This window comes from Schistocerca piceifrons, chromosome 1 (assembly GCF_021461385.2).
Source record: "Schistocerca piceifrons isolate TAMUIC-IGC-003096 chromosome 1, iqSchPice1.1, whole genome shotgun sequence".
Taxonomy (NCBI): domain Eukaryota; kingdom Metazoa; phylum Arthropoda; class Insecta; order Orthoptera; family Acrididae; genus Schistocerca; species Schistocerca piceifrons.
The window spans coordinates 573,836,635-573,857,003 of NC_060138.1; the positions used below are offsets into that span (position 1 = coordinate 573,836,635).

The window sequence follows — 20,369 nt, forward strand, 5'->3', positions numbered from 1 at the left end:
ACTAAGAGAGAAAGCATGTAATACATATACATAGAATAAAGTCAGAGAATAGGATGCTACAGAAATGAATTTCTAAAACTTTGTACAAAAATACTGGCCATATCATTGCGATGAGGATTTTAAAATGTCATTTAAGGAAACAATAACCAAAAAATACCTTTTTTCACTAAAATGTTTTACAGAAGTTGATCTTCACTTGTGTTGGTCACATTGATGCACCTGAACATTTACGTATTGTAAGACAAGGCTCACAAAATATGAAGCAATTCTGTACCATCTTTGCCATAGCCAACAATGGAGGCTTCTTTGTAACTACCAGTTTCAATTTTTGACTTAAGGTTTTTAGTGGTACAACAGTTATTCACAACATTAGAAAACCAAATAGCATGGGACTTACGAAGACTGAGCACAACTTGTGATAACGGCCCAATTCTAACCACCGATCAAACAAGGCACAAAATAAATCAATGAAACCAGTTCTCTTTAAAGCATAATCAACTGGCGACGCACTACAGTGTAATCAATTATGGATAAATACAGAATTGCCAGCCTGCATCTATTATTGAAAACATGGAACCTGCACTGCATTTTTGTCATGCTATACCGATGCCTCTCCTTCAGTCTTTTTCTTCTTCTTGTTAATCCTGGCTTCTTGAGATCTCTTGTGAAGAGGCACAATACAACATATTCCGTAGTGGTGTAGGACAATCAATGAAATTACACAACAGTTAATAATTTAACTTTTGAAACTGCCAGTTTACTGGCATTTATGGAAAGAAAAACACTCACATACTCTCATGTGGTCAGCACACTTCGTGTAACATTTTGTGTGTGTAATAGGCCTTACTACGTCGCAAATCGTTCTAATGAATTAATTAAGCTGCTTTACAGTGTTCTAGGCAACATAATCAACAAGGTGATAAGAGTCTCAATTAAAACTGGACTTCAATATTTTGAATAAACTTTCAGTTTTTTTCCCCCTCAAAATCAGCACTTGTCTCAAAATTAATTTCCAGCTTCGTGCATTAAGTCCAAACGCATTTGCAACTATTGTACTTCATTTACTGGACAGCTCGATCACGCACTGGCATGTAACATATTTCAAATCAAGCACACAGATTTTAGTTTTCCCTAATGGGAATTGTAATAACGTGATATGTCTATCTCACATAAAGTTTAAATGAAACTGGATTTACTCTCCATTCGGCTTAAGGGCACAAAATAAAATTCACCACATAGGTCAGCGAACTGTACATGCACACTTTTAGCACTCTAAGTGATAACTCGTCTCAGAGTAAAAGCCGACCATAAATTCACACTTTTTATTATGAATACAAAATTCAAAACACCTTTATATTAAACAAATAAATTATGGCATGTAATTACTAACTAAACATTTCCGATTCTGAATAAACTTCAAGAACTTGTATTTCATAATCAATAAAATTTTATTGCCTGAGAGAAATTATTAGTTTGCTAAAACGGATTCAGATTATAGTCAACTCGTGTCTGGACGATGACGTCACAAATTGACACTTGCTTGGAATGAATGAAATACCTGTACTGAAAAATACTGTCTCTTGGGTAACTTAATGACTTTTATACCAAATTTGGTGCCCCTTCTATCACTACAGTGCCTTCTTATTAGCAGAAGAAAAGCAGCAGCAGCAGTAACTCAGTTAAGGAACTATTTATCAAATAAGATTTAATTATACATTATATTCAGTTATTGGGCACCTTGTGGGGAAATGAAAGACTACAAAATGCAATATTTCGAATCAAGACTTTTTGACATTTAACAAGATTAACTAACAGTGCAACTAATCACATCTTGTTCTGATGAAAAATAGTACATCCATTCAATGTTATTCTTGCAAGAGTTAGAATATTTACCAAAATCATAAATGTACACAAAAACTACACACATAATTTACAACCATTGAACTTCGACAGTTTGTAACTGTTGATGTTCAAATGGTTCAAATGGCTCTGAGCACTATGGGACTCAACTGCTGAGGTTATTAGTCCCCTAGAACTTAGAACTAGTTAAACCTAACTAACCTAAGGACATCACAAACATCCATGCCCGAGGCAGGATTCGAACCTGCGACCGTAGCGGTCTTGCGGTTCCAGACTGCAGCGCCTTTAACCGCACGGCCACTTCGGCCGGCTTGTTGATGTTCAGTGGAAATTAGTTATACAAGTAGTCTCTGAATGCCACTTACCTTTACTAGCCTTCGTTGCATGTAACCAGTTTCAGCTGTTTTCACAGCTGTGTCAACTAAGCCTTCACGGCCACCCATAGTATGGAAGAAAAACTCTGTTGGAGTTAAACCAGAATAGAAGCTGTTTTGCACAAAGCCTTTTGCAGCTGGAATTTTTGCTATTAAAAACAGAGAAAAACCAAATCTTATGATCACTTAATGCAAAGCAAAGGGTTATTAATAAAAATATTGCCTTTTTACTACCAAATGTTGTTCTTACAATGTCGTTCAAAATGAGGTAAGGCTCTGTCCTCAAAGCCATTCGGGACACGATGTCCACTAATGGCCTGCTGTCCGACACAGGCAATCATCTGAGATATGTTAATAAATGACCCTGTGCAAAGAAAGTGAATATCAAAATTTGTAACAAAAGGAAACACATTTACAATGTTACATATCAGATTATGTAAGTTCACTTACATGCTTAGTGTATACTTCGCCATTTTCTTGAAGACACAAGCACCATATATTATGAATAAGCAATTTTAACCAAATAACATGTAAAACTGTGTAGTTTCTTTTCTGACATCTGTATACACACCATAATGTAATCAATTACAACACTTCAGTTGATTAACAGCATATGAATTTCATTAATGGAACAAAGGAGTCTATCTCCACAAGCAGTATTATACAATGTGAGGCACAAAGCAGCTGAAGCATCCATTCCAAGACTGTCCAGATGGCTTAGAAGACAGATTGTCCCATGATGCAGTACCAGATTCTGCTTTGACAACTGGGTACTGGTGTACAGTTTAAATGTAGCCCATGGCAGGATATTTGCAGCTTTTTGAAATGCAAGAACTAAATCCCCAATATGCCAAAAGGAGAGTAAGGAAATATTTTGTAAGAAATTCATGAATTCCATTAACTGCTGTACACCTTTAAGAGTCAGTAACATGGGCTTCAGGAAGTACACCGTCTCTTATGGCGCTAGTAAAAAAATGATATTTTGAGACATACTCCTATAATTATGGTTCAGGCAACAATGGAGCAATTTTTGAATAACAATGCCTCAATCATTTAATCACACAAACTACAGCATTATAAACTGTCTGCAGAACCAAGAAGTGGGAATGTTATGTTTCTTCTTCAATTACAAAAAATCACACAAGCATTGGTTGGCTTTCTGTGGGGATGGACTTGCAAGAAACTATTCTAGATCCTGATGAAATTCATTAAGCTATACTCAAGCATTTATACTAAAGATGCAAACCTCCATTCTTTTAGTAGCATCTGCCCCCATTGGACAGAAAGGCAATGCCATAAGGTAGCTCCAAGTTCTGACAGCAATAGAAGATGTGTTGGAATTGGAGGTATTGAAATGGTGTGTTCTACCTGTAATTTTGACCAGGAAGGACAATCTTCCTCACCCTTCTAAGTGTTGACATTGCCAGATGTTCCCAAAATCTGCTGATAGGTGACGATTGTTCCATTTGTTAATTATTTGAATTGTTGTTCTCCTTTGTCATTCATCCCTCAACAACTGTGACTGGAAAATGGTGTGGAATGTCCTCAAGCTGAGACAGCATGAGGACAGGTGATGACATTTGCAATAGTTGAGGGTGTTGGTCTCCCTGCAGTTCTAGCCCATATCGGTGGTTCTGCTCAAGGCTAGTTCACATTAAATCCATGGAACGTACTCGTGCTACCTCATTGTTCAAACACAGATGGCTAGCAGTTCACTCTGATGAATATCTGTTCACATGGTTTCCTTTCAGGAACTGATCATTCAGGAAGACACATCCATACTGGATCGCAAGGAACAAGAGTGGCAGGATGTGTATAGTGCCGATAACATGATAAATATAATGCTTTCCTTAACACACTTCTCATGCTCTTTGAGAGTTGCTTTCCAATAGAACGTTCTAAACAGGGTACTAGCAGTAACAAGCAGCCTGGGTGGCTGACTAGTGGGATAAGGATATCATATAGAACAAAGCAGGAATTATATCAAAATGTTATAAGTAGTCACAGTCAAGTTGCAGTAAGCCCACTGCAAACAGTATTGTAAGGTGCTTAAAAATGTTATTGGGAAGGCAAAGAGTGTGTGGTATGCAAATACAATAGCTAATTCACACGATAAAATTAAAACCATATGGTCAGTTGTGAAGGAAGTGTCTGGTCAGCAGCACAAGGTCGACGATATAAAGTCAGTTTGCAGTAAAAATATTTCTGTTACTGACAAATCAGATATATATACAATATTTAACAATCATTTTTGGAGCATTGCTGGTGAATTAAATAAATATTTAGTTTCTACAGAGAATCGTATAACTCTTGGCAAATGCCTTTCTGAGACTGATGTCTGAAATGCTCCTCTGTGATACAGACAAGGGATGGACTGCCTAGCAGAATATTGAAGTACTGTGCTGCAGATGTTAGCCCTGTATTTAGCCATATTTGTAATTTTTCCTTTCGGAATGGTCAGTTTCCTGAATGATTAAAGTACTCAATAGTAAAGCCGCTTTTTAAAAAGGGAGAAAGGGACAACATATACAATTTTTAGACCTATTTCTATGACATCAGTGTTTGCTAAAATTATTGACAAGGCTGTGTACGTAAGGATAATTGATTATTTTATATAACACGTTTTTCTATCACATGTACAGTTCGGCTTTAGAAGTCACTTAATAACTGAAAATGCTATATTCTCTTTTCTCTGTGAGGTACTGGATGGGTTAAACAAAAGGTTTCAAACGCTAGGCACTTTTATTTTCACAGATTGGCCATGTGATTAGTGAAACTGAACAGTTCAAATTTCTAGGTGTTCAGATGGATAGTAAAGTGTCGTGGAAAGCCCACGTTCAGGATCTTGTTCAAAGACTTAATGCTGCCATTTTTACTATTCGAACGGTATCTGAAGTGAGTGATCGTTTGACACGAAAATTAGTCTACTTTGTTTATTTTCATTCGCTTATGTCATATGGTATTACATTCTGGAGTAACTCTTCCCATTCTAAAAGGATGTTTTTGGCTCAGAAACAGGCGTTTCAGGCAATATGTGGTTTAAGTCCATGAACCCCTTGTCGACCCCTGTTCATGAGTCTGGGTATTTTGACATTGGCCCCTCAGTATATATATTCCTTACTGTCATTTCTTGTTAACAATATTGGCTTATTCCCAAGAATAAGCAGCTTTCACTTGGTGAATACATGATAGAAAACAAACCTGCATTTGAATCTGACTTCCGTAACTCTTCTGCAGAAAGGTGTGCAGTATACTGCTGCATCCACTTTCAATAAGCTACCACTCGAATTCAAAAATCTTAGCAGTAATCCACACACTTTCAAATCAAAACTGAAGAGTTTCCTCATAAGTCACTCGTTCTATTCTGTTGACGAGTTCCTTGAAAAAAGTAAGCTGATTCTTGTTGTATTGTTGATTGCGTTTACTTAAACTTATGGACTTTTTTTGAGGCAGTCTAACAGAATACATTTTACAGTCCTTAGATGAGAAAAAGGTTGTCTCTGCAATGTTTCTGGATCTTTCAAAGGCATTTGACACCATTGACCATGAAATGCTGATACAAAAATTAAGCAACTATGGCATTCGGGGGCAACCACGTGAATGGATAAAATCATATTTGTGCAACCGCAAGCAGTATGTATCATTAGGAAACTCGTACCAATCAGAAACCAAATCCATCAAATATGGAGTGCCGCAGGGTTCGGTAATGGGGCCATTGTTATTTAATGTATTTGTTAATGATATAGGTGTTGAGGAGGAAGAAAAGAAAATATTGTATGCTGATGACATGACAATACTAAATAGTGACCAAAATATGGAACAGCTTGAGAGAAGAGCATACATATCTGCAAATGTCACAGCTCAATGGCTGTTGGAAAATGAACTGGTTATAAATCTAAAAAAGACTATGTATGCAGTGTTTAAAAACAAGGAAAAGGCTGTAGACATGGATTTAGAGGTTGACGGAACAAGGCTGGAAGAAGTAGAATCTGCTAGATTCTTAGGTATTCTTGTGGATAATGAACTGAAATGGAAAAAACGTATTAATAATGTCTGTAAGAAACTGAGCTCTGTCATATTCTTAATGATGCAGCTATCACAGTATTCAGACAAGAACCTTCTGTGTACAGTGTATCATGGACTTTTCGAACCATACTTACAGTATGGAGTGACGGTGTGGGGAAACTCAAACAAACAAGAGACAAAACGAGTGTTCACATTACAAAAAAAAGCAATTAGGACCATTTTAAGAAGAAAGACCTCTGAAACATGCAGAAACTGTTTCAAGAATTTAGGTATCTTAACTTTTTCATCATTATATATATACAAAACAATAATGTACATCACAAAAGGTAGTGAGGACTGGATTACAAATGCTAGTGTACACACCCACAATACAAGAAAGAAGAATGAAGTACGGAGCATACCCCACCGACTGGCAATGCTAGAAAAAGGACCCCAGTACTCTGGTATCAGACTACTAAGAAGTCTGCCCAAAACCCTGCAAGATAGTGTACTTCACAATGAATTTACAAAGAAACTTAAAGACTATCTCATTGAAAAAGAGTTTTACAGTGTTGCAGAATACTTATGCCATTAAATTTGTATATACTGTTACTCATTATCAGTGATGTAAAAATGTAAGCTAAAGGTGTAGAAAAATAATTGATAAAGAATTTTAATACTCTGACATGTCCTATATTACACGTACATTTACTGTACACGATGTAATCTTACAGGATCAAATAAAATTCAATTCAATTCAATTCAAGGTTCATAAACATTTTATTTTCATCTGTCATTACTTTCATGTTGCACTTTTCATGTACTGACACATTCCAAGAAATTTGGTCCTATGGAACTTGATATGTAAGTAAACAAATAAATGTAAGCCAATGCAGCTACATACTGGACAGTAATCACACAAGCACAGTTGGGCAAAATGTATCTGAATGACAAATAATGACCACAAATAAAAATTATTATACATTACTCATGAAAAACTAATAGAGCTACTCATACGAATCACCATTAATTTTTGTGAATAATAATATTTATTCTTCTACTGTGAACAATGGATTTCCAAATAAGGGACAAATTTGAAACCTAAAGGCATTAATTGCTCCAATTCTTTGTCATATGTCAAACAAATGTTTCTTTGTTGCTTTGTTTTCAGGACAACTTTTTCTTTTTTCAACAAACTCATCATCATAAAGTTTGCTTGGTTTTGGATTATTTTCCACTGCAATATATTAAAAGAAATATGTTCTATACATGCAAAAAAAGCATAATGCTGCATTATATCTCCTTAAAATTGACTTTATTTCAGGATAATGATGAAAGAATTTCAAATCACAATCTTCTAGAGAAAAAATTGAGAAATCCTCAATTCTGCTCTAGATTTTGGTTGTGATTTCACATCAGCTTCATCTCCTTGGTCCCATTCAGAATAGTAAAATAAATTTTCTTATTATGTCACATAGCTTCATTCAGTCACCTGATTGCTTCAGCATTTCTTTGGCTATAATAGGTCTGTAATTCACTGTAAGTCTCCCTTGGTCATGGGCAGCAATACAGGCAAATTAGTGGTTTTTAAATCATTATTAAGGCAGTGCTCCAATAGTTGCTGGATCTTTATTTGCTGCACGAAGGGAGAAAAATGTCTTCAAGTCATCTCTTGATGCATTTGCAACATGGAGTTGCCAGTGTGCTGTAATATTGTGTGTTCTTATATGTAATAACTCAGTGTCACTTATGAAATTTTACAATCCCAAAGCTCTATGTAACTGTACAGTCATATGTGAGATAGAAAAGCTATTCCATTCTGTAATGTAAAGATCACTCAGACTTAGTCCTAGAATGATTTCAATTATGTCTAATGGCTTTGGACACCCATCAGCATTCAGCGAAGTGTTATAATTTTGTGATTCATTTTGGCTAATGCCATTTCAGGACGCTCCAAATTTAAAGTTTATTGACATTAGTCTTACCAACCACACGGCTCCTACTTTGTTCACTATATCCTAGTGTTAGCAATTTTTGTGTAACTGAGGAAGGAATTGCAGATTTGGGTCTCTGCTGGCTGCATTCTCATCTTTGTCTAACTATGCAGAATCAGTCCACATGTTGTTAGGGCAAAGGAGGGGAAGAAGTACTAACATGTGCAGAGTCAGTTGAACTAGGTCATATTGGAAATGTGACTGCTACAGTCATTTGCCTACAACACATGACGGTTGGCTGAACACTGCTGTACACTGGTTTATTCGAGGCCTTCCTCAGACCTTTGAATCTTCTTATGAGTCTGTTATACGAGGACCTATAGTTCAAGATGTACTCCATAACATGTTTCAACTTGACTTGTCAATTTATCTCCCCCCCCCCCCCCCCCCCAATTGTTAGAGGTGAAAGAACTGATAAGGGAGAGAAAAAACTCTGGGACCAATGTGTGCTTGTACCCCAAATGTTTAGCTTTACAGCCTGGAATGAACCCACTGAGCCACACTTATATATAAATGTTAATGAACTACTTATCAAAGAGAAACTATGCTGAGCGAGAGGAACAAACACTGGTGCTACATGACACAGTTCTGTTCCAGAAGCAAACAAAGAAAATGCATTTGTATTCCATGTTATTCGTTATTTAAATTACAAATAACAAGTAATAAATAATTACTTGTATCCATAGAATGTGATAATACCTTTATCTATGAACAATTTGTATGTGAAAAGTTTTTTTCAGTCATTTATTTATTCACACAATTATCCAGATAGAGATTTACTTGACTATTGCCCATCTCTGCACACAAACAGGCAATCAGAAGTAGAGATCAATGCCTGATACTGACTATGGTACAGTGCTGTGGTCCAACCTTGCCATCTGTGAGGATGAGACTTTCAACAATGCAGTGCTGGTTAGTTGCTAGTAGTGCCCTATTGAATGTTACATGCACTGAAGTCCCCAAGGAGGAGGAAGGGAAGGGGCAACTGCTTGAGAAGGTCTCTGAGAAACTACACCTATAGGGTGATACAGTGTGTGGTATACAATTGTTATTTTCAGTGACCCCCCCCCCCTCACACACACACACACACACACACACACACACACACACACACACACACACACACACACACATTTTAAAGATAACTGCTTGTAATTCAGTGGTAAATGTGACTGGTGAGAGTGCATGTCATTCACAAACACAGTCAGTCCTCTTTTGGCATCCTCATCACCAAGGTTGTCCCTTTTCTGCACCCTACAACCATTTAGTGTAGCAGTATTATTAGCTGTATAATATGCCACCTGCAGAGACAAATCTAGTGATCATCCCTATGCCAAGAGCTTCAGTTCTTTTTCACGAGTCCTGAATCTATACATACTGACAGCCATTTTAGCAGATATGTTTATTTTGCTCATTGGTCTTAGTGGGGAGTTCAAGACATTGGCAGGAGATTTTCTTGATCTCTAGCATGTATGTTGAGTTCTATGAGTTCTATTCCTGAAGCCAGCTCTCTCTCTCTCTCTCTCTCTCTCTCTCTCTCTCTATCTATCTATCTATCTATCTATCTATCTATCTATCTATCCATCCATCCATCCATCTCCCCCCCCCCCCCCCCCAACCCCATATAAGAGATTTCTGCTTTTTAAATTTATTTCCTGAGAGCTTATGTTCCTTTTTATTGGAGAAGATGGCTACCATTTGATGGAGGTATGTTATCAGATGCATCTATCATTGAGACTGTCTTCTGTTTTATAGGTAGTGGTGGTCTCAAATTTCTTACTGGAATGGTATGTTTATAGGTGCAGATAGTACTTAGAACAGTAAAACCTTGTGTCAGTGTAGCACTGTGTAACCCTTTGGCAGCTTGCTTGAGGGTAAATGTAAACAACATAGCAAACACCATGTGAGTGCACTGCTTCAGTGTGAGATATTCATTTTGGTCACCAGTTCTTAAATTTTTTCCCTCAGTAAACACAGCACAGTATTTTTGCAACTGACAAAAAATGGAGGTCAATTAAATAATGTTCCTGGCTAGTGTGCAGTTGATTCACTGAAAAGATGCCCCCATGCCCCAGACCATCATAGTCCTGTGTTGCCAACTGTAGTCCCCACAGGGCGACCTACGAAATGCGCTTATATTTCAAGATTTGAATTCTTCAGTTAAATTAAAATTCTTTCAGAGAGAGGGGAGGTATGAACAAACTGCCCCCAGACCAAAGATACAAGAAATTTTTATTGTCTGAATTTCACAAAGAGGCCATCTTTTCGTCCACTGCCTTTCCATTGATATGATAACAATGAACTGCTTCACACCGGAATAGGCTGAATCATCATCTGCTAAACTGTCCTGCCAATTAAATGATGCCACAGGATCACCTGGCTAGTGAGACTGAGGGGTTTCAGAGCTGCAGCCACCTAACATCTCTCTTCTGTTCTGAGCTGCCACCAGAGCAGACATTAAATTGTTTAGTCTTCATTTCCCTTCTCCTCCAAGATGGGTCTGGGGCTAGTAGAGTTACCTTCTCTCATCCCCCTGGCAATCCTCCTCAAGTAATCCTCATGAGCAAATAAACCAATATACTCTCTTTTCTGGACATGAGTGTCATATATTAATTCCAGTCTTGACTACACCGCAAAGTACATGTACATCACATTATTCAAAGCTCTGCTCAGCCTGCACCACAAATCCTCATATATCAGAACTTCTGATGCTTGTAGCATCACTAGGGGGTTCAGTATGTAGGGTCATATCTTCAGGCAAATGAATCCTGTTTTATTGTATTGTGAAATGTTGGAATGTCAAATACAAGTGTGAAATCCATTGCCTCTTCCAACTTCTTCTTTACTGATTTCATGATGATGCAGACAATCCTCTCCTCCTAGAGGTCTGATTGTAAGGATGTCTTTAAGAACTTTGCATGTTACAACACCTTGCTAAAACTGAAGATCTTCTGCAATTCTACTAAAATGGGAATATTCTCACAGCAGAGCATTAGCCTGATGACATGTTGTTGTTTTAGTTAAATCAGTTGACATGAGATCAATTTGTCTGTTCAAATATTTCAGCTACCCTCTAGATATAAAATGGGTGCACTTTTTCAAATGACACATCCTCACTTTATAGCCAGAAATATATCCCAAGGCATATCATCTATGAAGATGATTGTTTTGGAGAACAGTCTTCTCTAGTTCTATTTACTTGTGTGTGCTTCACACCAATTTTTGTTCAGAGGAAGGAAAATAAAAGAGCTCCAGATATGGGAGCAGACTTGGCACAACTGATGTGCAGCAGGTGACACAGAGACTTCCCAATAATGACTGTTTTGTCTCAACAGTCATCCAACTCACCAATGCGCAGCTAACCTTCATGTGTTTGAGATGTTCACATCATCCTTACGATTTGATAATTAAGCATAGGTCCTGCTGCTGTCTCACAAACATACCAACATCACACAGCTTTAGGTGTCAGTGTTCACCTTGCGCATTCATAGCTATTTAAAGGAAAACTCTACAGGGACTCATTGAACCAGTAGAAGTTTCACAGTTATGAACCATTGCAAGCAACATAACCACAGTACCGCACAAAATATTTATGATGATGGATGAACTAGAGGAGGGATGAGCCAAATGTAGAGGATACTAATAATGCATAAGAAGTTAGTGGTGAAATACATTTTTGTATGTAACACCTTAAAGGTAACAGTGTTGTGAAGTGTGACTATGTAGTCACATGAAAGGGAGAATAAAAGACAAGAATATAACAACAAAACCAGAATTGATTTTATCAGGTCGTTGATGCTGTTGGAGTGAAAACATAGAAAACTTTAGAGTATCATGTCATTTACTGTCCATGACTTTCTCTCTGCCACATTCTGTATGGAGAAACAGTAGCTGCTCCTGGGAACACACACTTACTGGATGCAGTAAAGGTAAACTGAACATATCATGCATATGCTGCCCATAGATATGAGATCACTGTTCTATGTTTAATATTGAACACCCTAAAGGGTGACCCTTTTATGAGATGGACTGCTTCATGAGGAACAAATATGATTGGGTTCTTAACTCCCCTGCAGCGCAGACAGCATACTGAGTCAAACTCTGCAACTCTCTTAACTAAATGTATTACAGGTCACACAAAACTTAGAGACTGATAAATGACAATACTGGCATTAGACCTCTGTAGACAGGTTATCAGTATGCGAACTGGTCACGCTGATCTCAGACACTGAGATTTAGAAGAACTCAGGTCTGGGCTATGAAGATATCTCTGCCTAGATTTCATGTATCTCATCAAACTCTTTGGCACTGGTGCACTGAGGTATCATGGGTTGGATTGTCAAGAGGACTGATGGAACTCATGCAGTGACTTCTGGTCTTGGAGTATACCCGGTACTTCTGCACCTGCATCTTGATACATGCAGTTTCACTAAATAGAAAATATTCTAATCATCAGAATTATGGAAAAAAATTGACCAGGGAGGAAATATGGATGTAAACTTTACTGTAAAGATAAACTGAAACAGTATCACAGATAAAGGACTGGGCATAATAGCAGGACTTGTTTTAAAAATAAAAAAATAAAAATAAAAAAAGCTTTTAATACACGGAAATCATTCAAGTTTATGCACTAATATGCTGTCATAAGGAGGTAGAATACAGCAAATTCCATGACAAGGTAATAATATAATTTTAATGTAAAAGTAGAACAAAATCTAAAGAGCAATTTTTCTGCAGGAAAGAATTTTGTGAGAAGAAGAAGATAAAGAAGAAGAAGATGTTTCTCTTGAACATATTTTTCCAGCAAAAAACTATCAGTAACTGGACTTCTCCAGGAATAAATGTAACTACAAATGAATCAGACAATGTTTCATCAAACAATAAAGATACCCCAATTATCATCCATTTGGAATTGGGAGTCTATAGTGTGGTTCAAATAACATTTCTGTTTTAATTTAGAACAGTGCACTGGCTACCCAGAGCTGTGCTTAAATGAACAGGAAAATTACTGCTGACTTCTTCAATGGATTACTTCCTTCTGTGAGAAACTTACAGGACCGTGCATGTATTTTAGTAGAGCACTAACTCAATATTGCAACCACAGAAGATTTTTCCAGATTTTAGTGCTTCAGGAATGTTGCACTAATGACACTAACTATTCACCTTTACATCAGTCACTGTAAAAAAGGCATAATAATAATAATATACTCGAACAGAACCATTATAACAGATAAAACAACACCACATAACAAACCTGACATCATACTCACCAGTAAAAAGAAGAAATTAACACAACTAATCGAAATATCCATACCCAATACAACAAATATTCAGAAGAAAACAGGAGAAAAAATTGAAAAATACATCCAACTGGCTGAGGAAGTCAAGGACATGTGGCCTCAGGATAAAGTTGATACTTTCAACTACAGGAGTTATACCACACAACATCCACCAGTACATCAACGCAATATAGCTACATCCAAACGTATATATACAACTACAGAAATGTGTAATTATTGATACATGTTCAACTACCCGAAAGTTCCTAAATGCAATGTAACATATACTGTACAGTTAAAAGGAAGTCACGCTTGATCAAGGTCCGTGTCACTTTCCATTTTTAACCAGACATAATGTCTGAGAAAGGAAATAATAATAATAATAATAATAATAATAATAGTGTGCCCCACTCATGGTTACTACAAATATTGGAAATATACAAAGTAGATCCTAAATTGATACAGTTCCTAAACATAGTGATGAAAAATTGGAAAACCACACTTAATATGCAAACAAATTCAAATAATATGACATCACAGCCAATACAGATTAAGCATGGAATATACCAAGGAGACTCATTAAGTCCTTTCTGGTTCTGCCTTGCTCTGAACCCACTATCCAACATGCTAAATAATACAAATTATGGATACAATATCACTGGAACATACCAACACAAAATCACACATTTGCTATACATGAATGATCTAAAACTACTGGCAGCAACAAATCAACAACTCAACCAATTACTAAAGATAACAGAAGTATTCTGCAATGATATAAATATGGCTTTTGGAACAGACAAACATAAGAAAAATAGCGTAGTCAAGGGAAAACACACTAAACAAGAAGATTACATAATGGATAACCACAGCGACTGCATAGAAGCGATGGAAAAAACAGATGCCTATAAATATCTAGGATACAGATAAAAAATAGGAATAGATAATACAAATATTAAAGAAGAACTAAAAGAAAAATATAGACAAAGACTAACATAAATACTGAAAACAGAATTGACAGCAAGAAACAAGACAAAAGCTATAAATACTTATGCTATACCAATATTGACCATCTCATTTGGAGTAGTGAAATGGAGTAACACAGACCTAGAAGCACTCAATACACTTACAAGATCACAATGCCACAAATATAGAATACATCACATACATTCAGCAACAGAAAGATTCACATTAAGCAGAAAGGAAGGAGGAAGGGGATTTATCGACATAAAGAACCTACATTATGGACAGGTAGACAATTTAAGAAAATTCTTTCTAGAACGAGCAGAAACAAGCAAAATACACAAAGCAATCACTCATATAAATACATCGGCTACACCACTGCAATTTCATAACAACTTCTACAACCCTCTAGATCACATAACATCAACAGATACGAAGAAAGTAAATTGGAAAAAGAAAACACTACATGGCAAGCACCCGTATCATCTAACACAGCCACACATCGATCAAGACGCATCCAACGCATGGCTAAGAAAAGGCAATATATACAGTGAGACGGAAGGATTCATGATTGCAATACAGGATCAAACAATAAACACCAGATATTAAAGCAAGCATATTATTAAAGATCCCAATACCACAACAGATAAATGCAGACTTTGCAAACAACAAATAGAAACAGTAGATCACATCACAAGCAGATGTACAATACTAGCAAATACAGAATATCCCAGAAGACATGACAATGTAGCAAAAATAATACATCAACAGCTTGCCTTACAACATAAACTTATAAAACAACACGTTCCCACATACAAGTATGCACCACAAAATGTACTGGAGAATGATGAATACAAATTATACTGGAACAGAACCATTAAAACAGATAAAACAACACCACATAACAAACCTGACATCATACTCACCAATAAAAAGAAGAAATTAACACAACTAATCGAAATATCCATACCCAATACAACAAATATACAAAAGAAAACAGGAGAAAAAATTGAAAAATACATCCAACTGGCTGAGGAAGTCAAGGACATGTGGCATCAGGATAAAGTTGACATTATACCAATTATACTATCAACTACAGGAGTCATACCACACAATATCCACCAGTACATCAATGCAATACAGCTACATCCAAACTTATATATACAACTACAGAAATCCATAATTATTGATACATGTTCAATCACCCGAAAGTCCCTAAATGCAATATAACATATACCGTACAGTTAAAAGGAAGTCACGCTTGATCAAGGTCCGCGTCACTTTCCATTTTTGACCAGACATAACGTCTGAGAAAAAGGAATAATAATAATAATAATAATAATAATAATAATAATAATAATAATAATAATAATATCATCATCAGACTTCAAGAAGAATATAATAATTCCAATCCCAAAGAAAGCAGGTGTTGACAGATGTGAAAATTACCAAACTATCAGTTTAATAAGTCACAGCTGCAAAATACTAATGCGAATTCTTTACAGACGAATGGAAAAACTGGTAGAAGTCGACCTCGGGAAAGATCAGTTTAGATTCCGTAGAAATGTTGGAACGCGTGAGGCAATACTGACCTTATGCCTTATCTTAGAAGAAAGATTAAGGAAAGGCAAACCTACGTTTCCAGCATTTGTAGACTTAGAGAAAGCTTTTGAAAATGTTGACTGGAATACTCTCTTTCAAATTCTAAAGGTGGCAGGGGTAAAATACAGGGAGCAAAAGGCTATTTACAATTTGTACAGGAACCAGATGGCAGTTATAAGAGTCAAGGGGCATGAAAGGGAAGCAGTGGTTGGGAAGGGAGTGAGACATGGTTGTAGCCTCTCCCTGATGTTATTCAATCTGTATATTGAGCAGGCAGTAAAATAAAAATTCGGAGTAGGTATTAAAATCCATGGAGAAGAAATAAAAACTTTGAGGTTCGCCGATGACATTGTAATTCTGTCAGAGACAGCAAAGGACTTGGAAGAGCAGTTGAACGGAATGGACAGTGTCTTGAAAGGAGGATATAAGATGAACATCAACAAAAGCAAAACGAGGATCATAGAATGTAGTCGAATTAAGTCGGGTGATGCTGAAGGAATTCGATTAGGAACTGAGACGCTTAAAGTAGTAAATGAGTTTTGCTATTTGGGGAGCAAAATAACTGATGATGGTCGAAGCAGAGAGGATATAAAATGTAGACTGGCAATGGCAAGGAAAGCTTTTCTGAAGAAGAGGAATTTGTTAACATCGAGTATAAGTTTAAGTGTCAAGAAGTTGTTTCTGAAAGTATTTGCATGGAGTGTAGCCATGTATGGAAGTGAAACATGGACGATAAATAGTTTGGACAGGAAGAGAATAGAAGCTTTCGAAATGTGGTGCTACAGAAGAATGCTGAAGATTAGATGGGTAGATCACGTACCGTATTTACTCGAGTCTAAGCCGCACTCGAATCTAAGCCGCACCTGAAAAATGAGACTCGAAATCAAGAAAAAAAAATTTCCCGAATCTAAGCCGCACCAGAAATTTGAGACTCGAAATTCAAGGGGAGAGAAAAGCTTTAGGCAGCATCTCCAAATCGAAACAAAGTTGGTCCACTGTAATATGAGACAATTTAGGTCGAATGAATGACGATACAGCTACAGTAGTTTGGTTCAAGTCGTAAGCTTAGCAGTTAAGCTTTACCAGGTAGCCTTTGCTATGCGTCAGGCGCTCCGTCCGTATTTATATGGGTACCCTTCCTTTTTCACGTGCTTCGTCTGGTTTGAATTGATTGCTTATTTTTCTTTGATCTGATAAGCGCAGTTTTCTTTGTTATAGGTGTTTACGTCACTCTACGCTGAAAATGCATTTCTGTACTGTGTCATGCATTGTTTGTCGTACTCTGATACTGCGTATTTACGGCCTGTCGCCGATCGCGGCATGGCTTGCTTTTGAGCGCGCTACCGCCGCTTACAAATAAAAAAAAGAAAAAGAGAGAGAGAGAGGAATCGTCTCATTAGCGAAACAATGGCAAGAGACTGCTACTTGTTGTTACTCACACTGCTGTTTTCTTTGATAATGATTAACAAGAACCAAATAATAGACTGCATATGATAGAAGATGTTCTGAACGAGAGTTTAGCGAAAATTTTTCTCCGTTTGAAAATCTTTGCAGGCGCCTCTTTAGTACATTGCATTCTGCACAGAAATTAGTCATCTTAGATTTAAAAATCTAGCCAATTGCCTCGCATCATTTCTGACTGTATCACTGTTTAGCATAAGAATAATACGAATATAAACATGACATGATACGTACATTCTTCCGCGTTTGCTGTTGTCTCACTCTAGTTTTGTGGTTTATTACGCAGACAGGATTTAAATGAGATAGTAGCAAACACGAAACAATACATGGCAAAATGTTTATATTCATATTATTCTTATGGTGATGAGAATACTGCATGTGATTCACAATATATAAAAGTTCGTATTAGCAACCATCTCTTCTCACAGATAGGAAAAAATTCAGAACGTAGAGTTGGCCATATTGACAAACATCCTAAACATTCTTGCCAGTCGGGTTTTCGTAGTACATTGAAATGCTGCTACATTCGAAGATGAACAATACGGAATTAGTATTTACTTCGTTGGATAATGTATGAAAATGCAGTGGTCGAAACTCGGCGCGGAGAAAAAAAGCTTGTCTTCCACCTTTTTTTTTTTAATTTATTTACAGACGCAGAGGTTTTGGCGCCAGTATTTATCTTTGTGCCTACAAAGCATGGTTGTGTAGCGCTACATATATTCGACGGCAGAACTACGATGTGACGACACCCACCGACATTTTTAACAACTTCCGCTTGCTTTGCACTCGATTCTAAGCCGCAGGCGGTTTTTTAGATTACAAAAACCGGAAAAAAAGTGCGGCTTAGATTCGAGTAAATACGGTAACTAATGAGAAGGTATTGAATAGAATTGGGGAGACGAGTAGTTTGTGGCACAACTTGACAAGAAGAAGGGACCGGTTGGTAGGGCATGTTCTGAGGCATCAAGGGATCACAAATTTAGCATTGGAGGGCAGTGTGGAGGGTAAAAATCGTATAGGGAGACCAAGAGATGAATACATTAAGCAGATTCAGAAGGATGTAGGTTGCAGTAAGTACTGGGAGATGAAAAAGCTTGCACAGGGTAGATTAGCATGGAGAGCTGCATCAAACCAGTCTCAGGACTGAAGACCACAACAACAACAACAACATGTAGAGAGGAGAGAAGGGGAGAAGAGGAAAGGACTATGTGAATGCATTGACGGGATAGGAAGCACATTCATACCACCTACCTATTGGAGCAGGTAGGTGGTAAGTAAGTGGAGACCAGGAAGGGTTATGGGAACAAATGATATGCCACAGGGAGAGTTCCCAACTGTGCAATTCAGAAAAGGCAGTGTTGGTAGGAACAATCCAGACACTAGAGTCAAGCACATGTTGAGCAGCATCATCATCCCTGGAGTCTTTTGTGGTGGCAGGCTTCAATAAAATCTTCTCAGTTTACAAGCTGTGACACTTCAAATAAAATACTTGAGCTTTCAATAGCTCTCTCCACTACCATCCTCAGAAGTTAAAATCACCAATTCCCAGGGCTGGCAGAGTGTTCCACTTTTATGGGTGTGATAGCAGTATCCGGAAGGTACCAGAGAAGGCCAAAGTGACACACATGCAGAAGCGAGTTGGGCAGCTCACAACAGCTCTGGCCACTGTGGGACTGAATTATGTCACTTGGTATGAGGGGGCTGCATCACATTTGAAGTGGTCACTCCTGCCTCCCTACAAGCATCAAGCAACTGTTGTTGCTTTTGCTCAACCACAGTAATGGTGTCCATCACAAAATTAAATTTACTGCTGTGATGGCAAGGAATGGCAAGCTTCATTTTGGTAGCAGGAACACACGGATAGGAAAAGTTAATGGTTCGGATGTACCAGTACTGCATTATCTCATGTTTGGTTCTTTATTATGGCATAACGCCATATGTCCTAGAAGATGAAAACGTGCAAGACACCGGCTTAGTCATTCAGTGTACAGGAAGCATATGTCACTGATTGGTGCTCGAACAATAAGTATAACTTTGAATTCCACCAAACACTGCATGTTACTTTCTGAAATATTGAATTCAAGACTGTGATGCGCTTTTGTAAGTCAGTCATAGCTTATATCACGTGATCTCGGCAGCTGATGACAGCAGATATTCTGAGCATAAGACACATGATGTAGTCAGCCAATAGCAACATCACTGGTACGTAGCATGAACACACGGATAGGAAAAGTTAATGGTTTGGATGTAGAAGTACTGCATTATCTCATGTTTGGTTCTTTATTATGGCATAACGCCATATGTCCTAGAAGATGAAAACGTACACCTGAGATGCTGCAAACAGTTGAAATTAGACAATAGTGTGGAATTAAACACTTCGTTTTAAATAAATTGACTGCCTCAGCAGAAAAGATTAAGAAAAGCCAAATTTCTTTAGCAAACCGACAAAAATAACTTAATTGTTCCGCAAGGCGATTAAAGGTTGACTTTCAAAAGGGTGGAAATAAAATAAAATCTGAATGTAATAACATATTTGAATGTATTTCAAATCACTTGATAGTTCCCGACCACAGAAATCTGTTTTGTTTTCATTTGACATGAGAACAATAAACAAAGATCACTAAACGTAAACACGGGTCACATGAAGACTACCCACCTCCCAACTACAACTCAGGCTGCTCTGTGCATCAGCCCCAGATCTACGATCTTCCTGAACCGGGGCAATACTAGGCAATGGCACCCCCCCACCCCCCACCCCCTCATGCAATTTGGGGCAGGATGCCAAAAATTTATAAAATCGACTTTTCAAAACTATGTTCATTTTGTAGCGC

At 37.4% G+C, this 20,369-nt stretch overlaps 1 protein-coding gene across 1 annotated transcript in view; it reads right to left on the reverse strand.

The window, feature by feature from the left end:
- Positions 1–20,369, reverse strand: part of LOC124801714 (DNA-directed RNA polymerase III subunit RPC1) — a 242,528-nt gene that overhangs the window by 95,543 nt on the left and 126,616 nt on the right. The window contains exons 15-16 of the mRNA XM_047263093.1: positions 2,485–2,598; positions 2,226–2,383 (exon numbers count right to left, since the gene is read on the reverse strand). Of these exons, the coding sequence (XP_047119049.1) occupies positions 2,226–2,383; positions 2,485–2,598 (272 nt within the window). The remainder of the gene's footprint in view (positions 1–2,225; positions 2,384–2,484; positions 2,599–20,369) is intronic.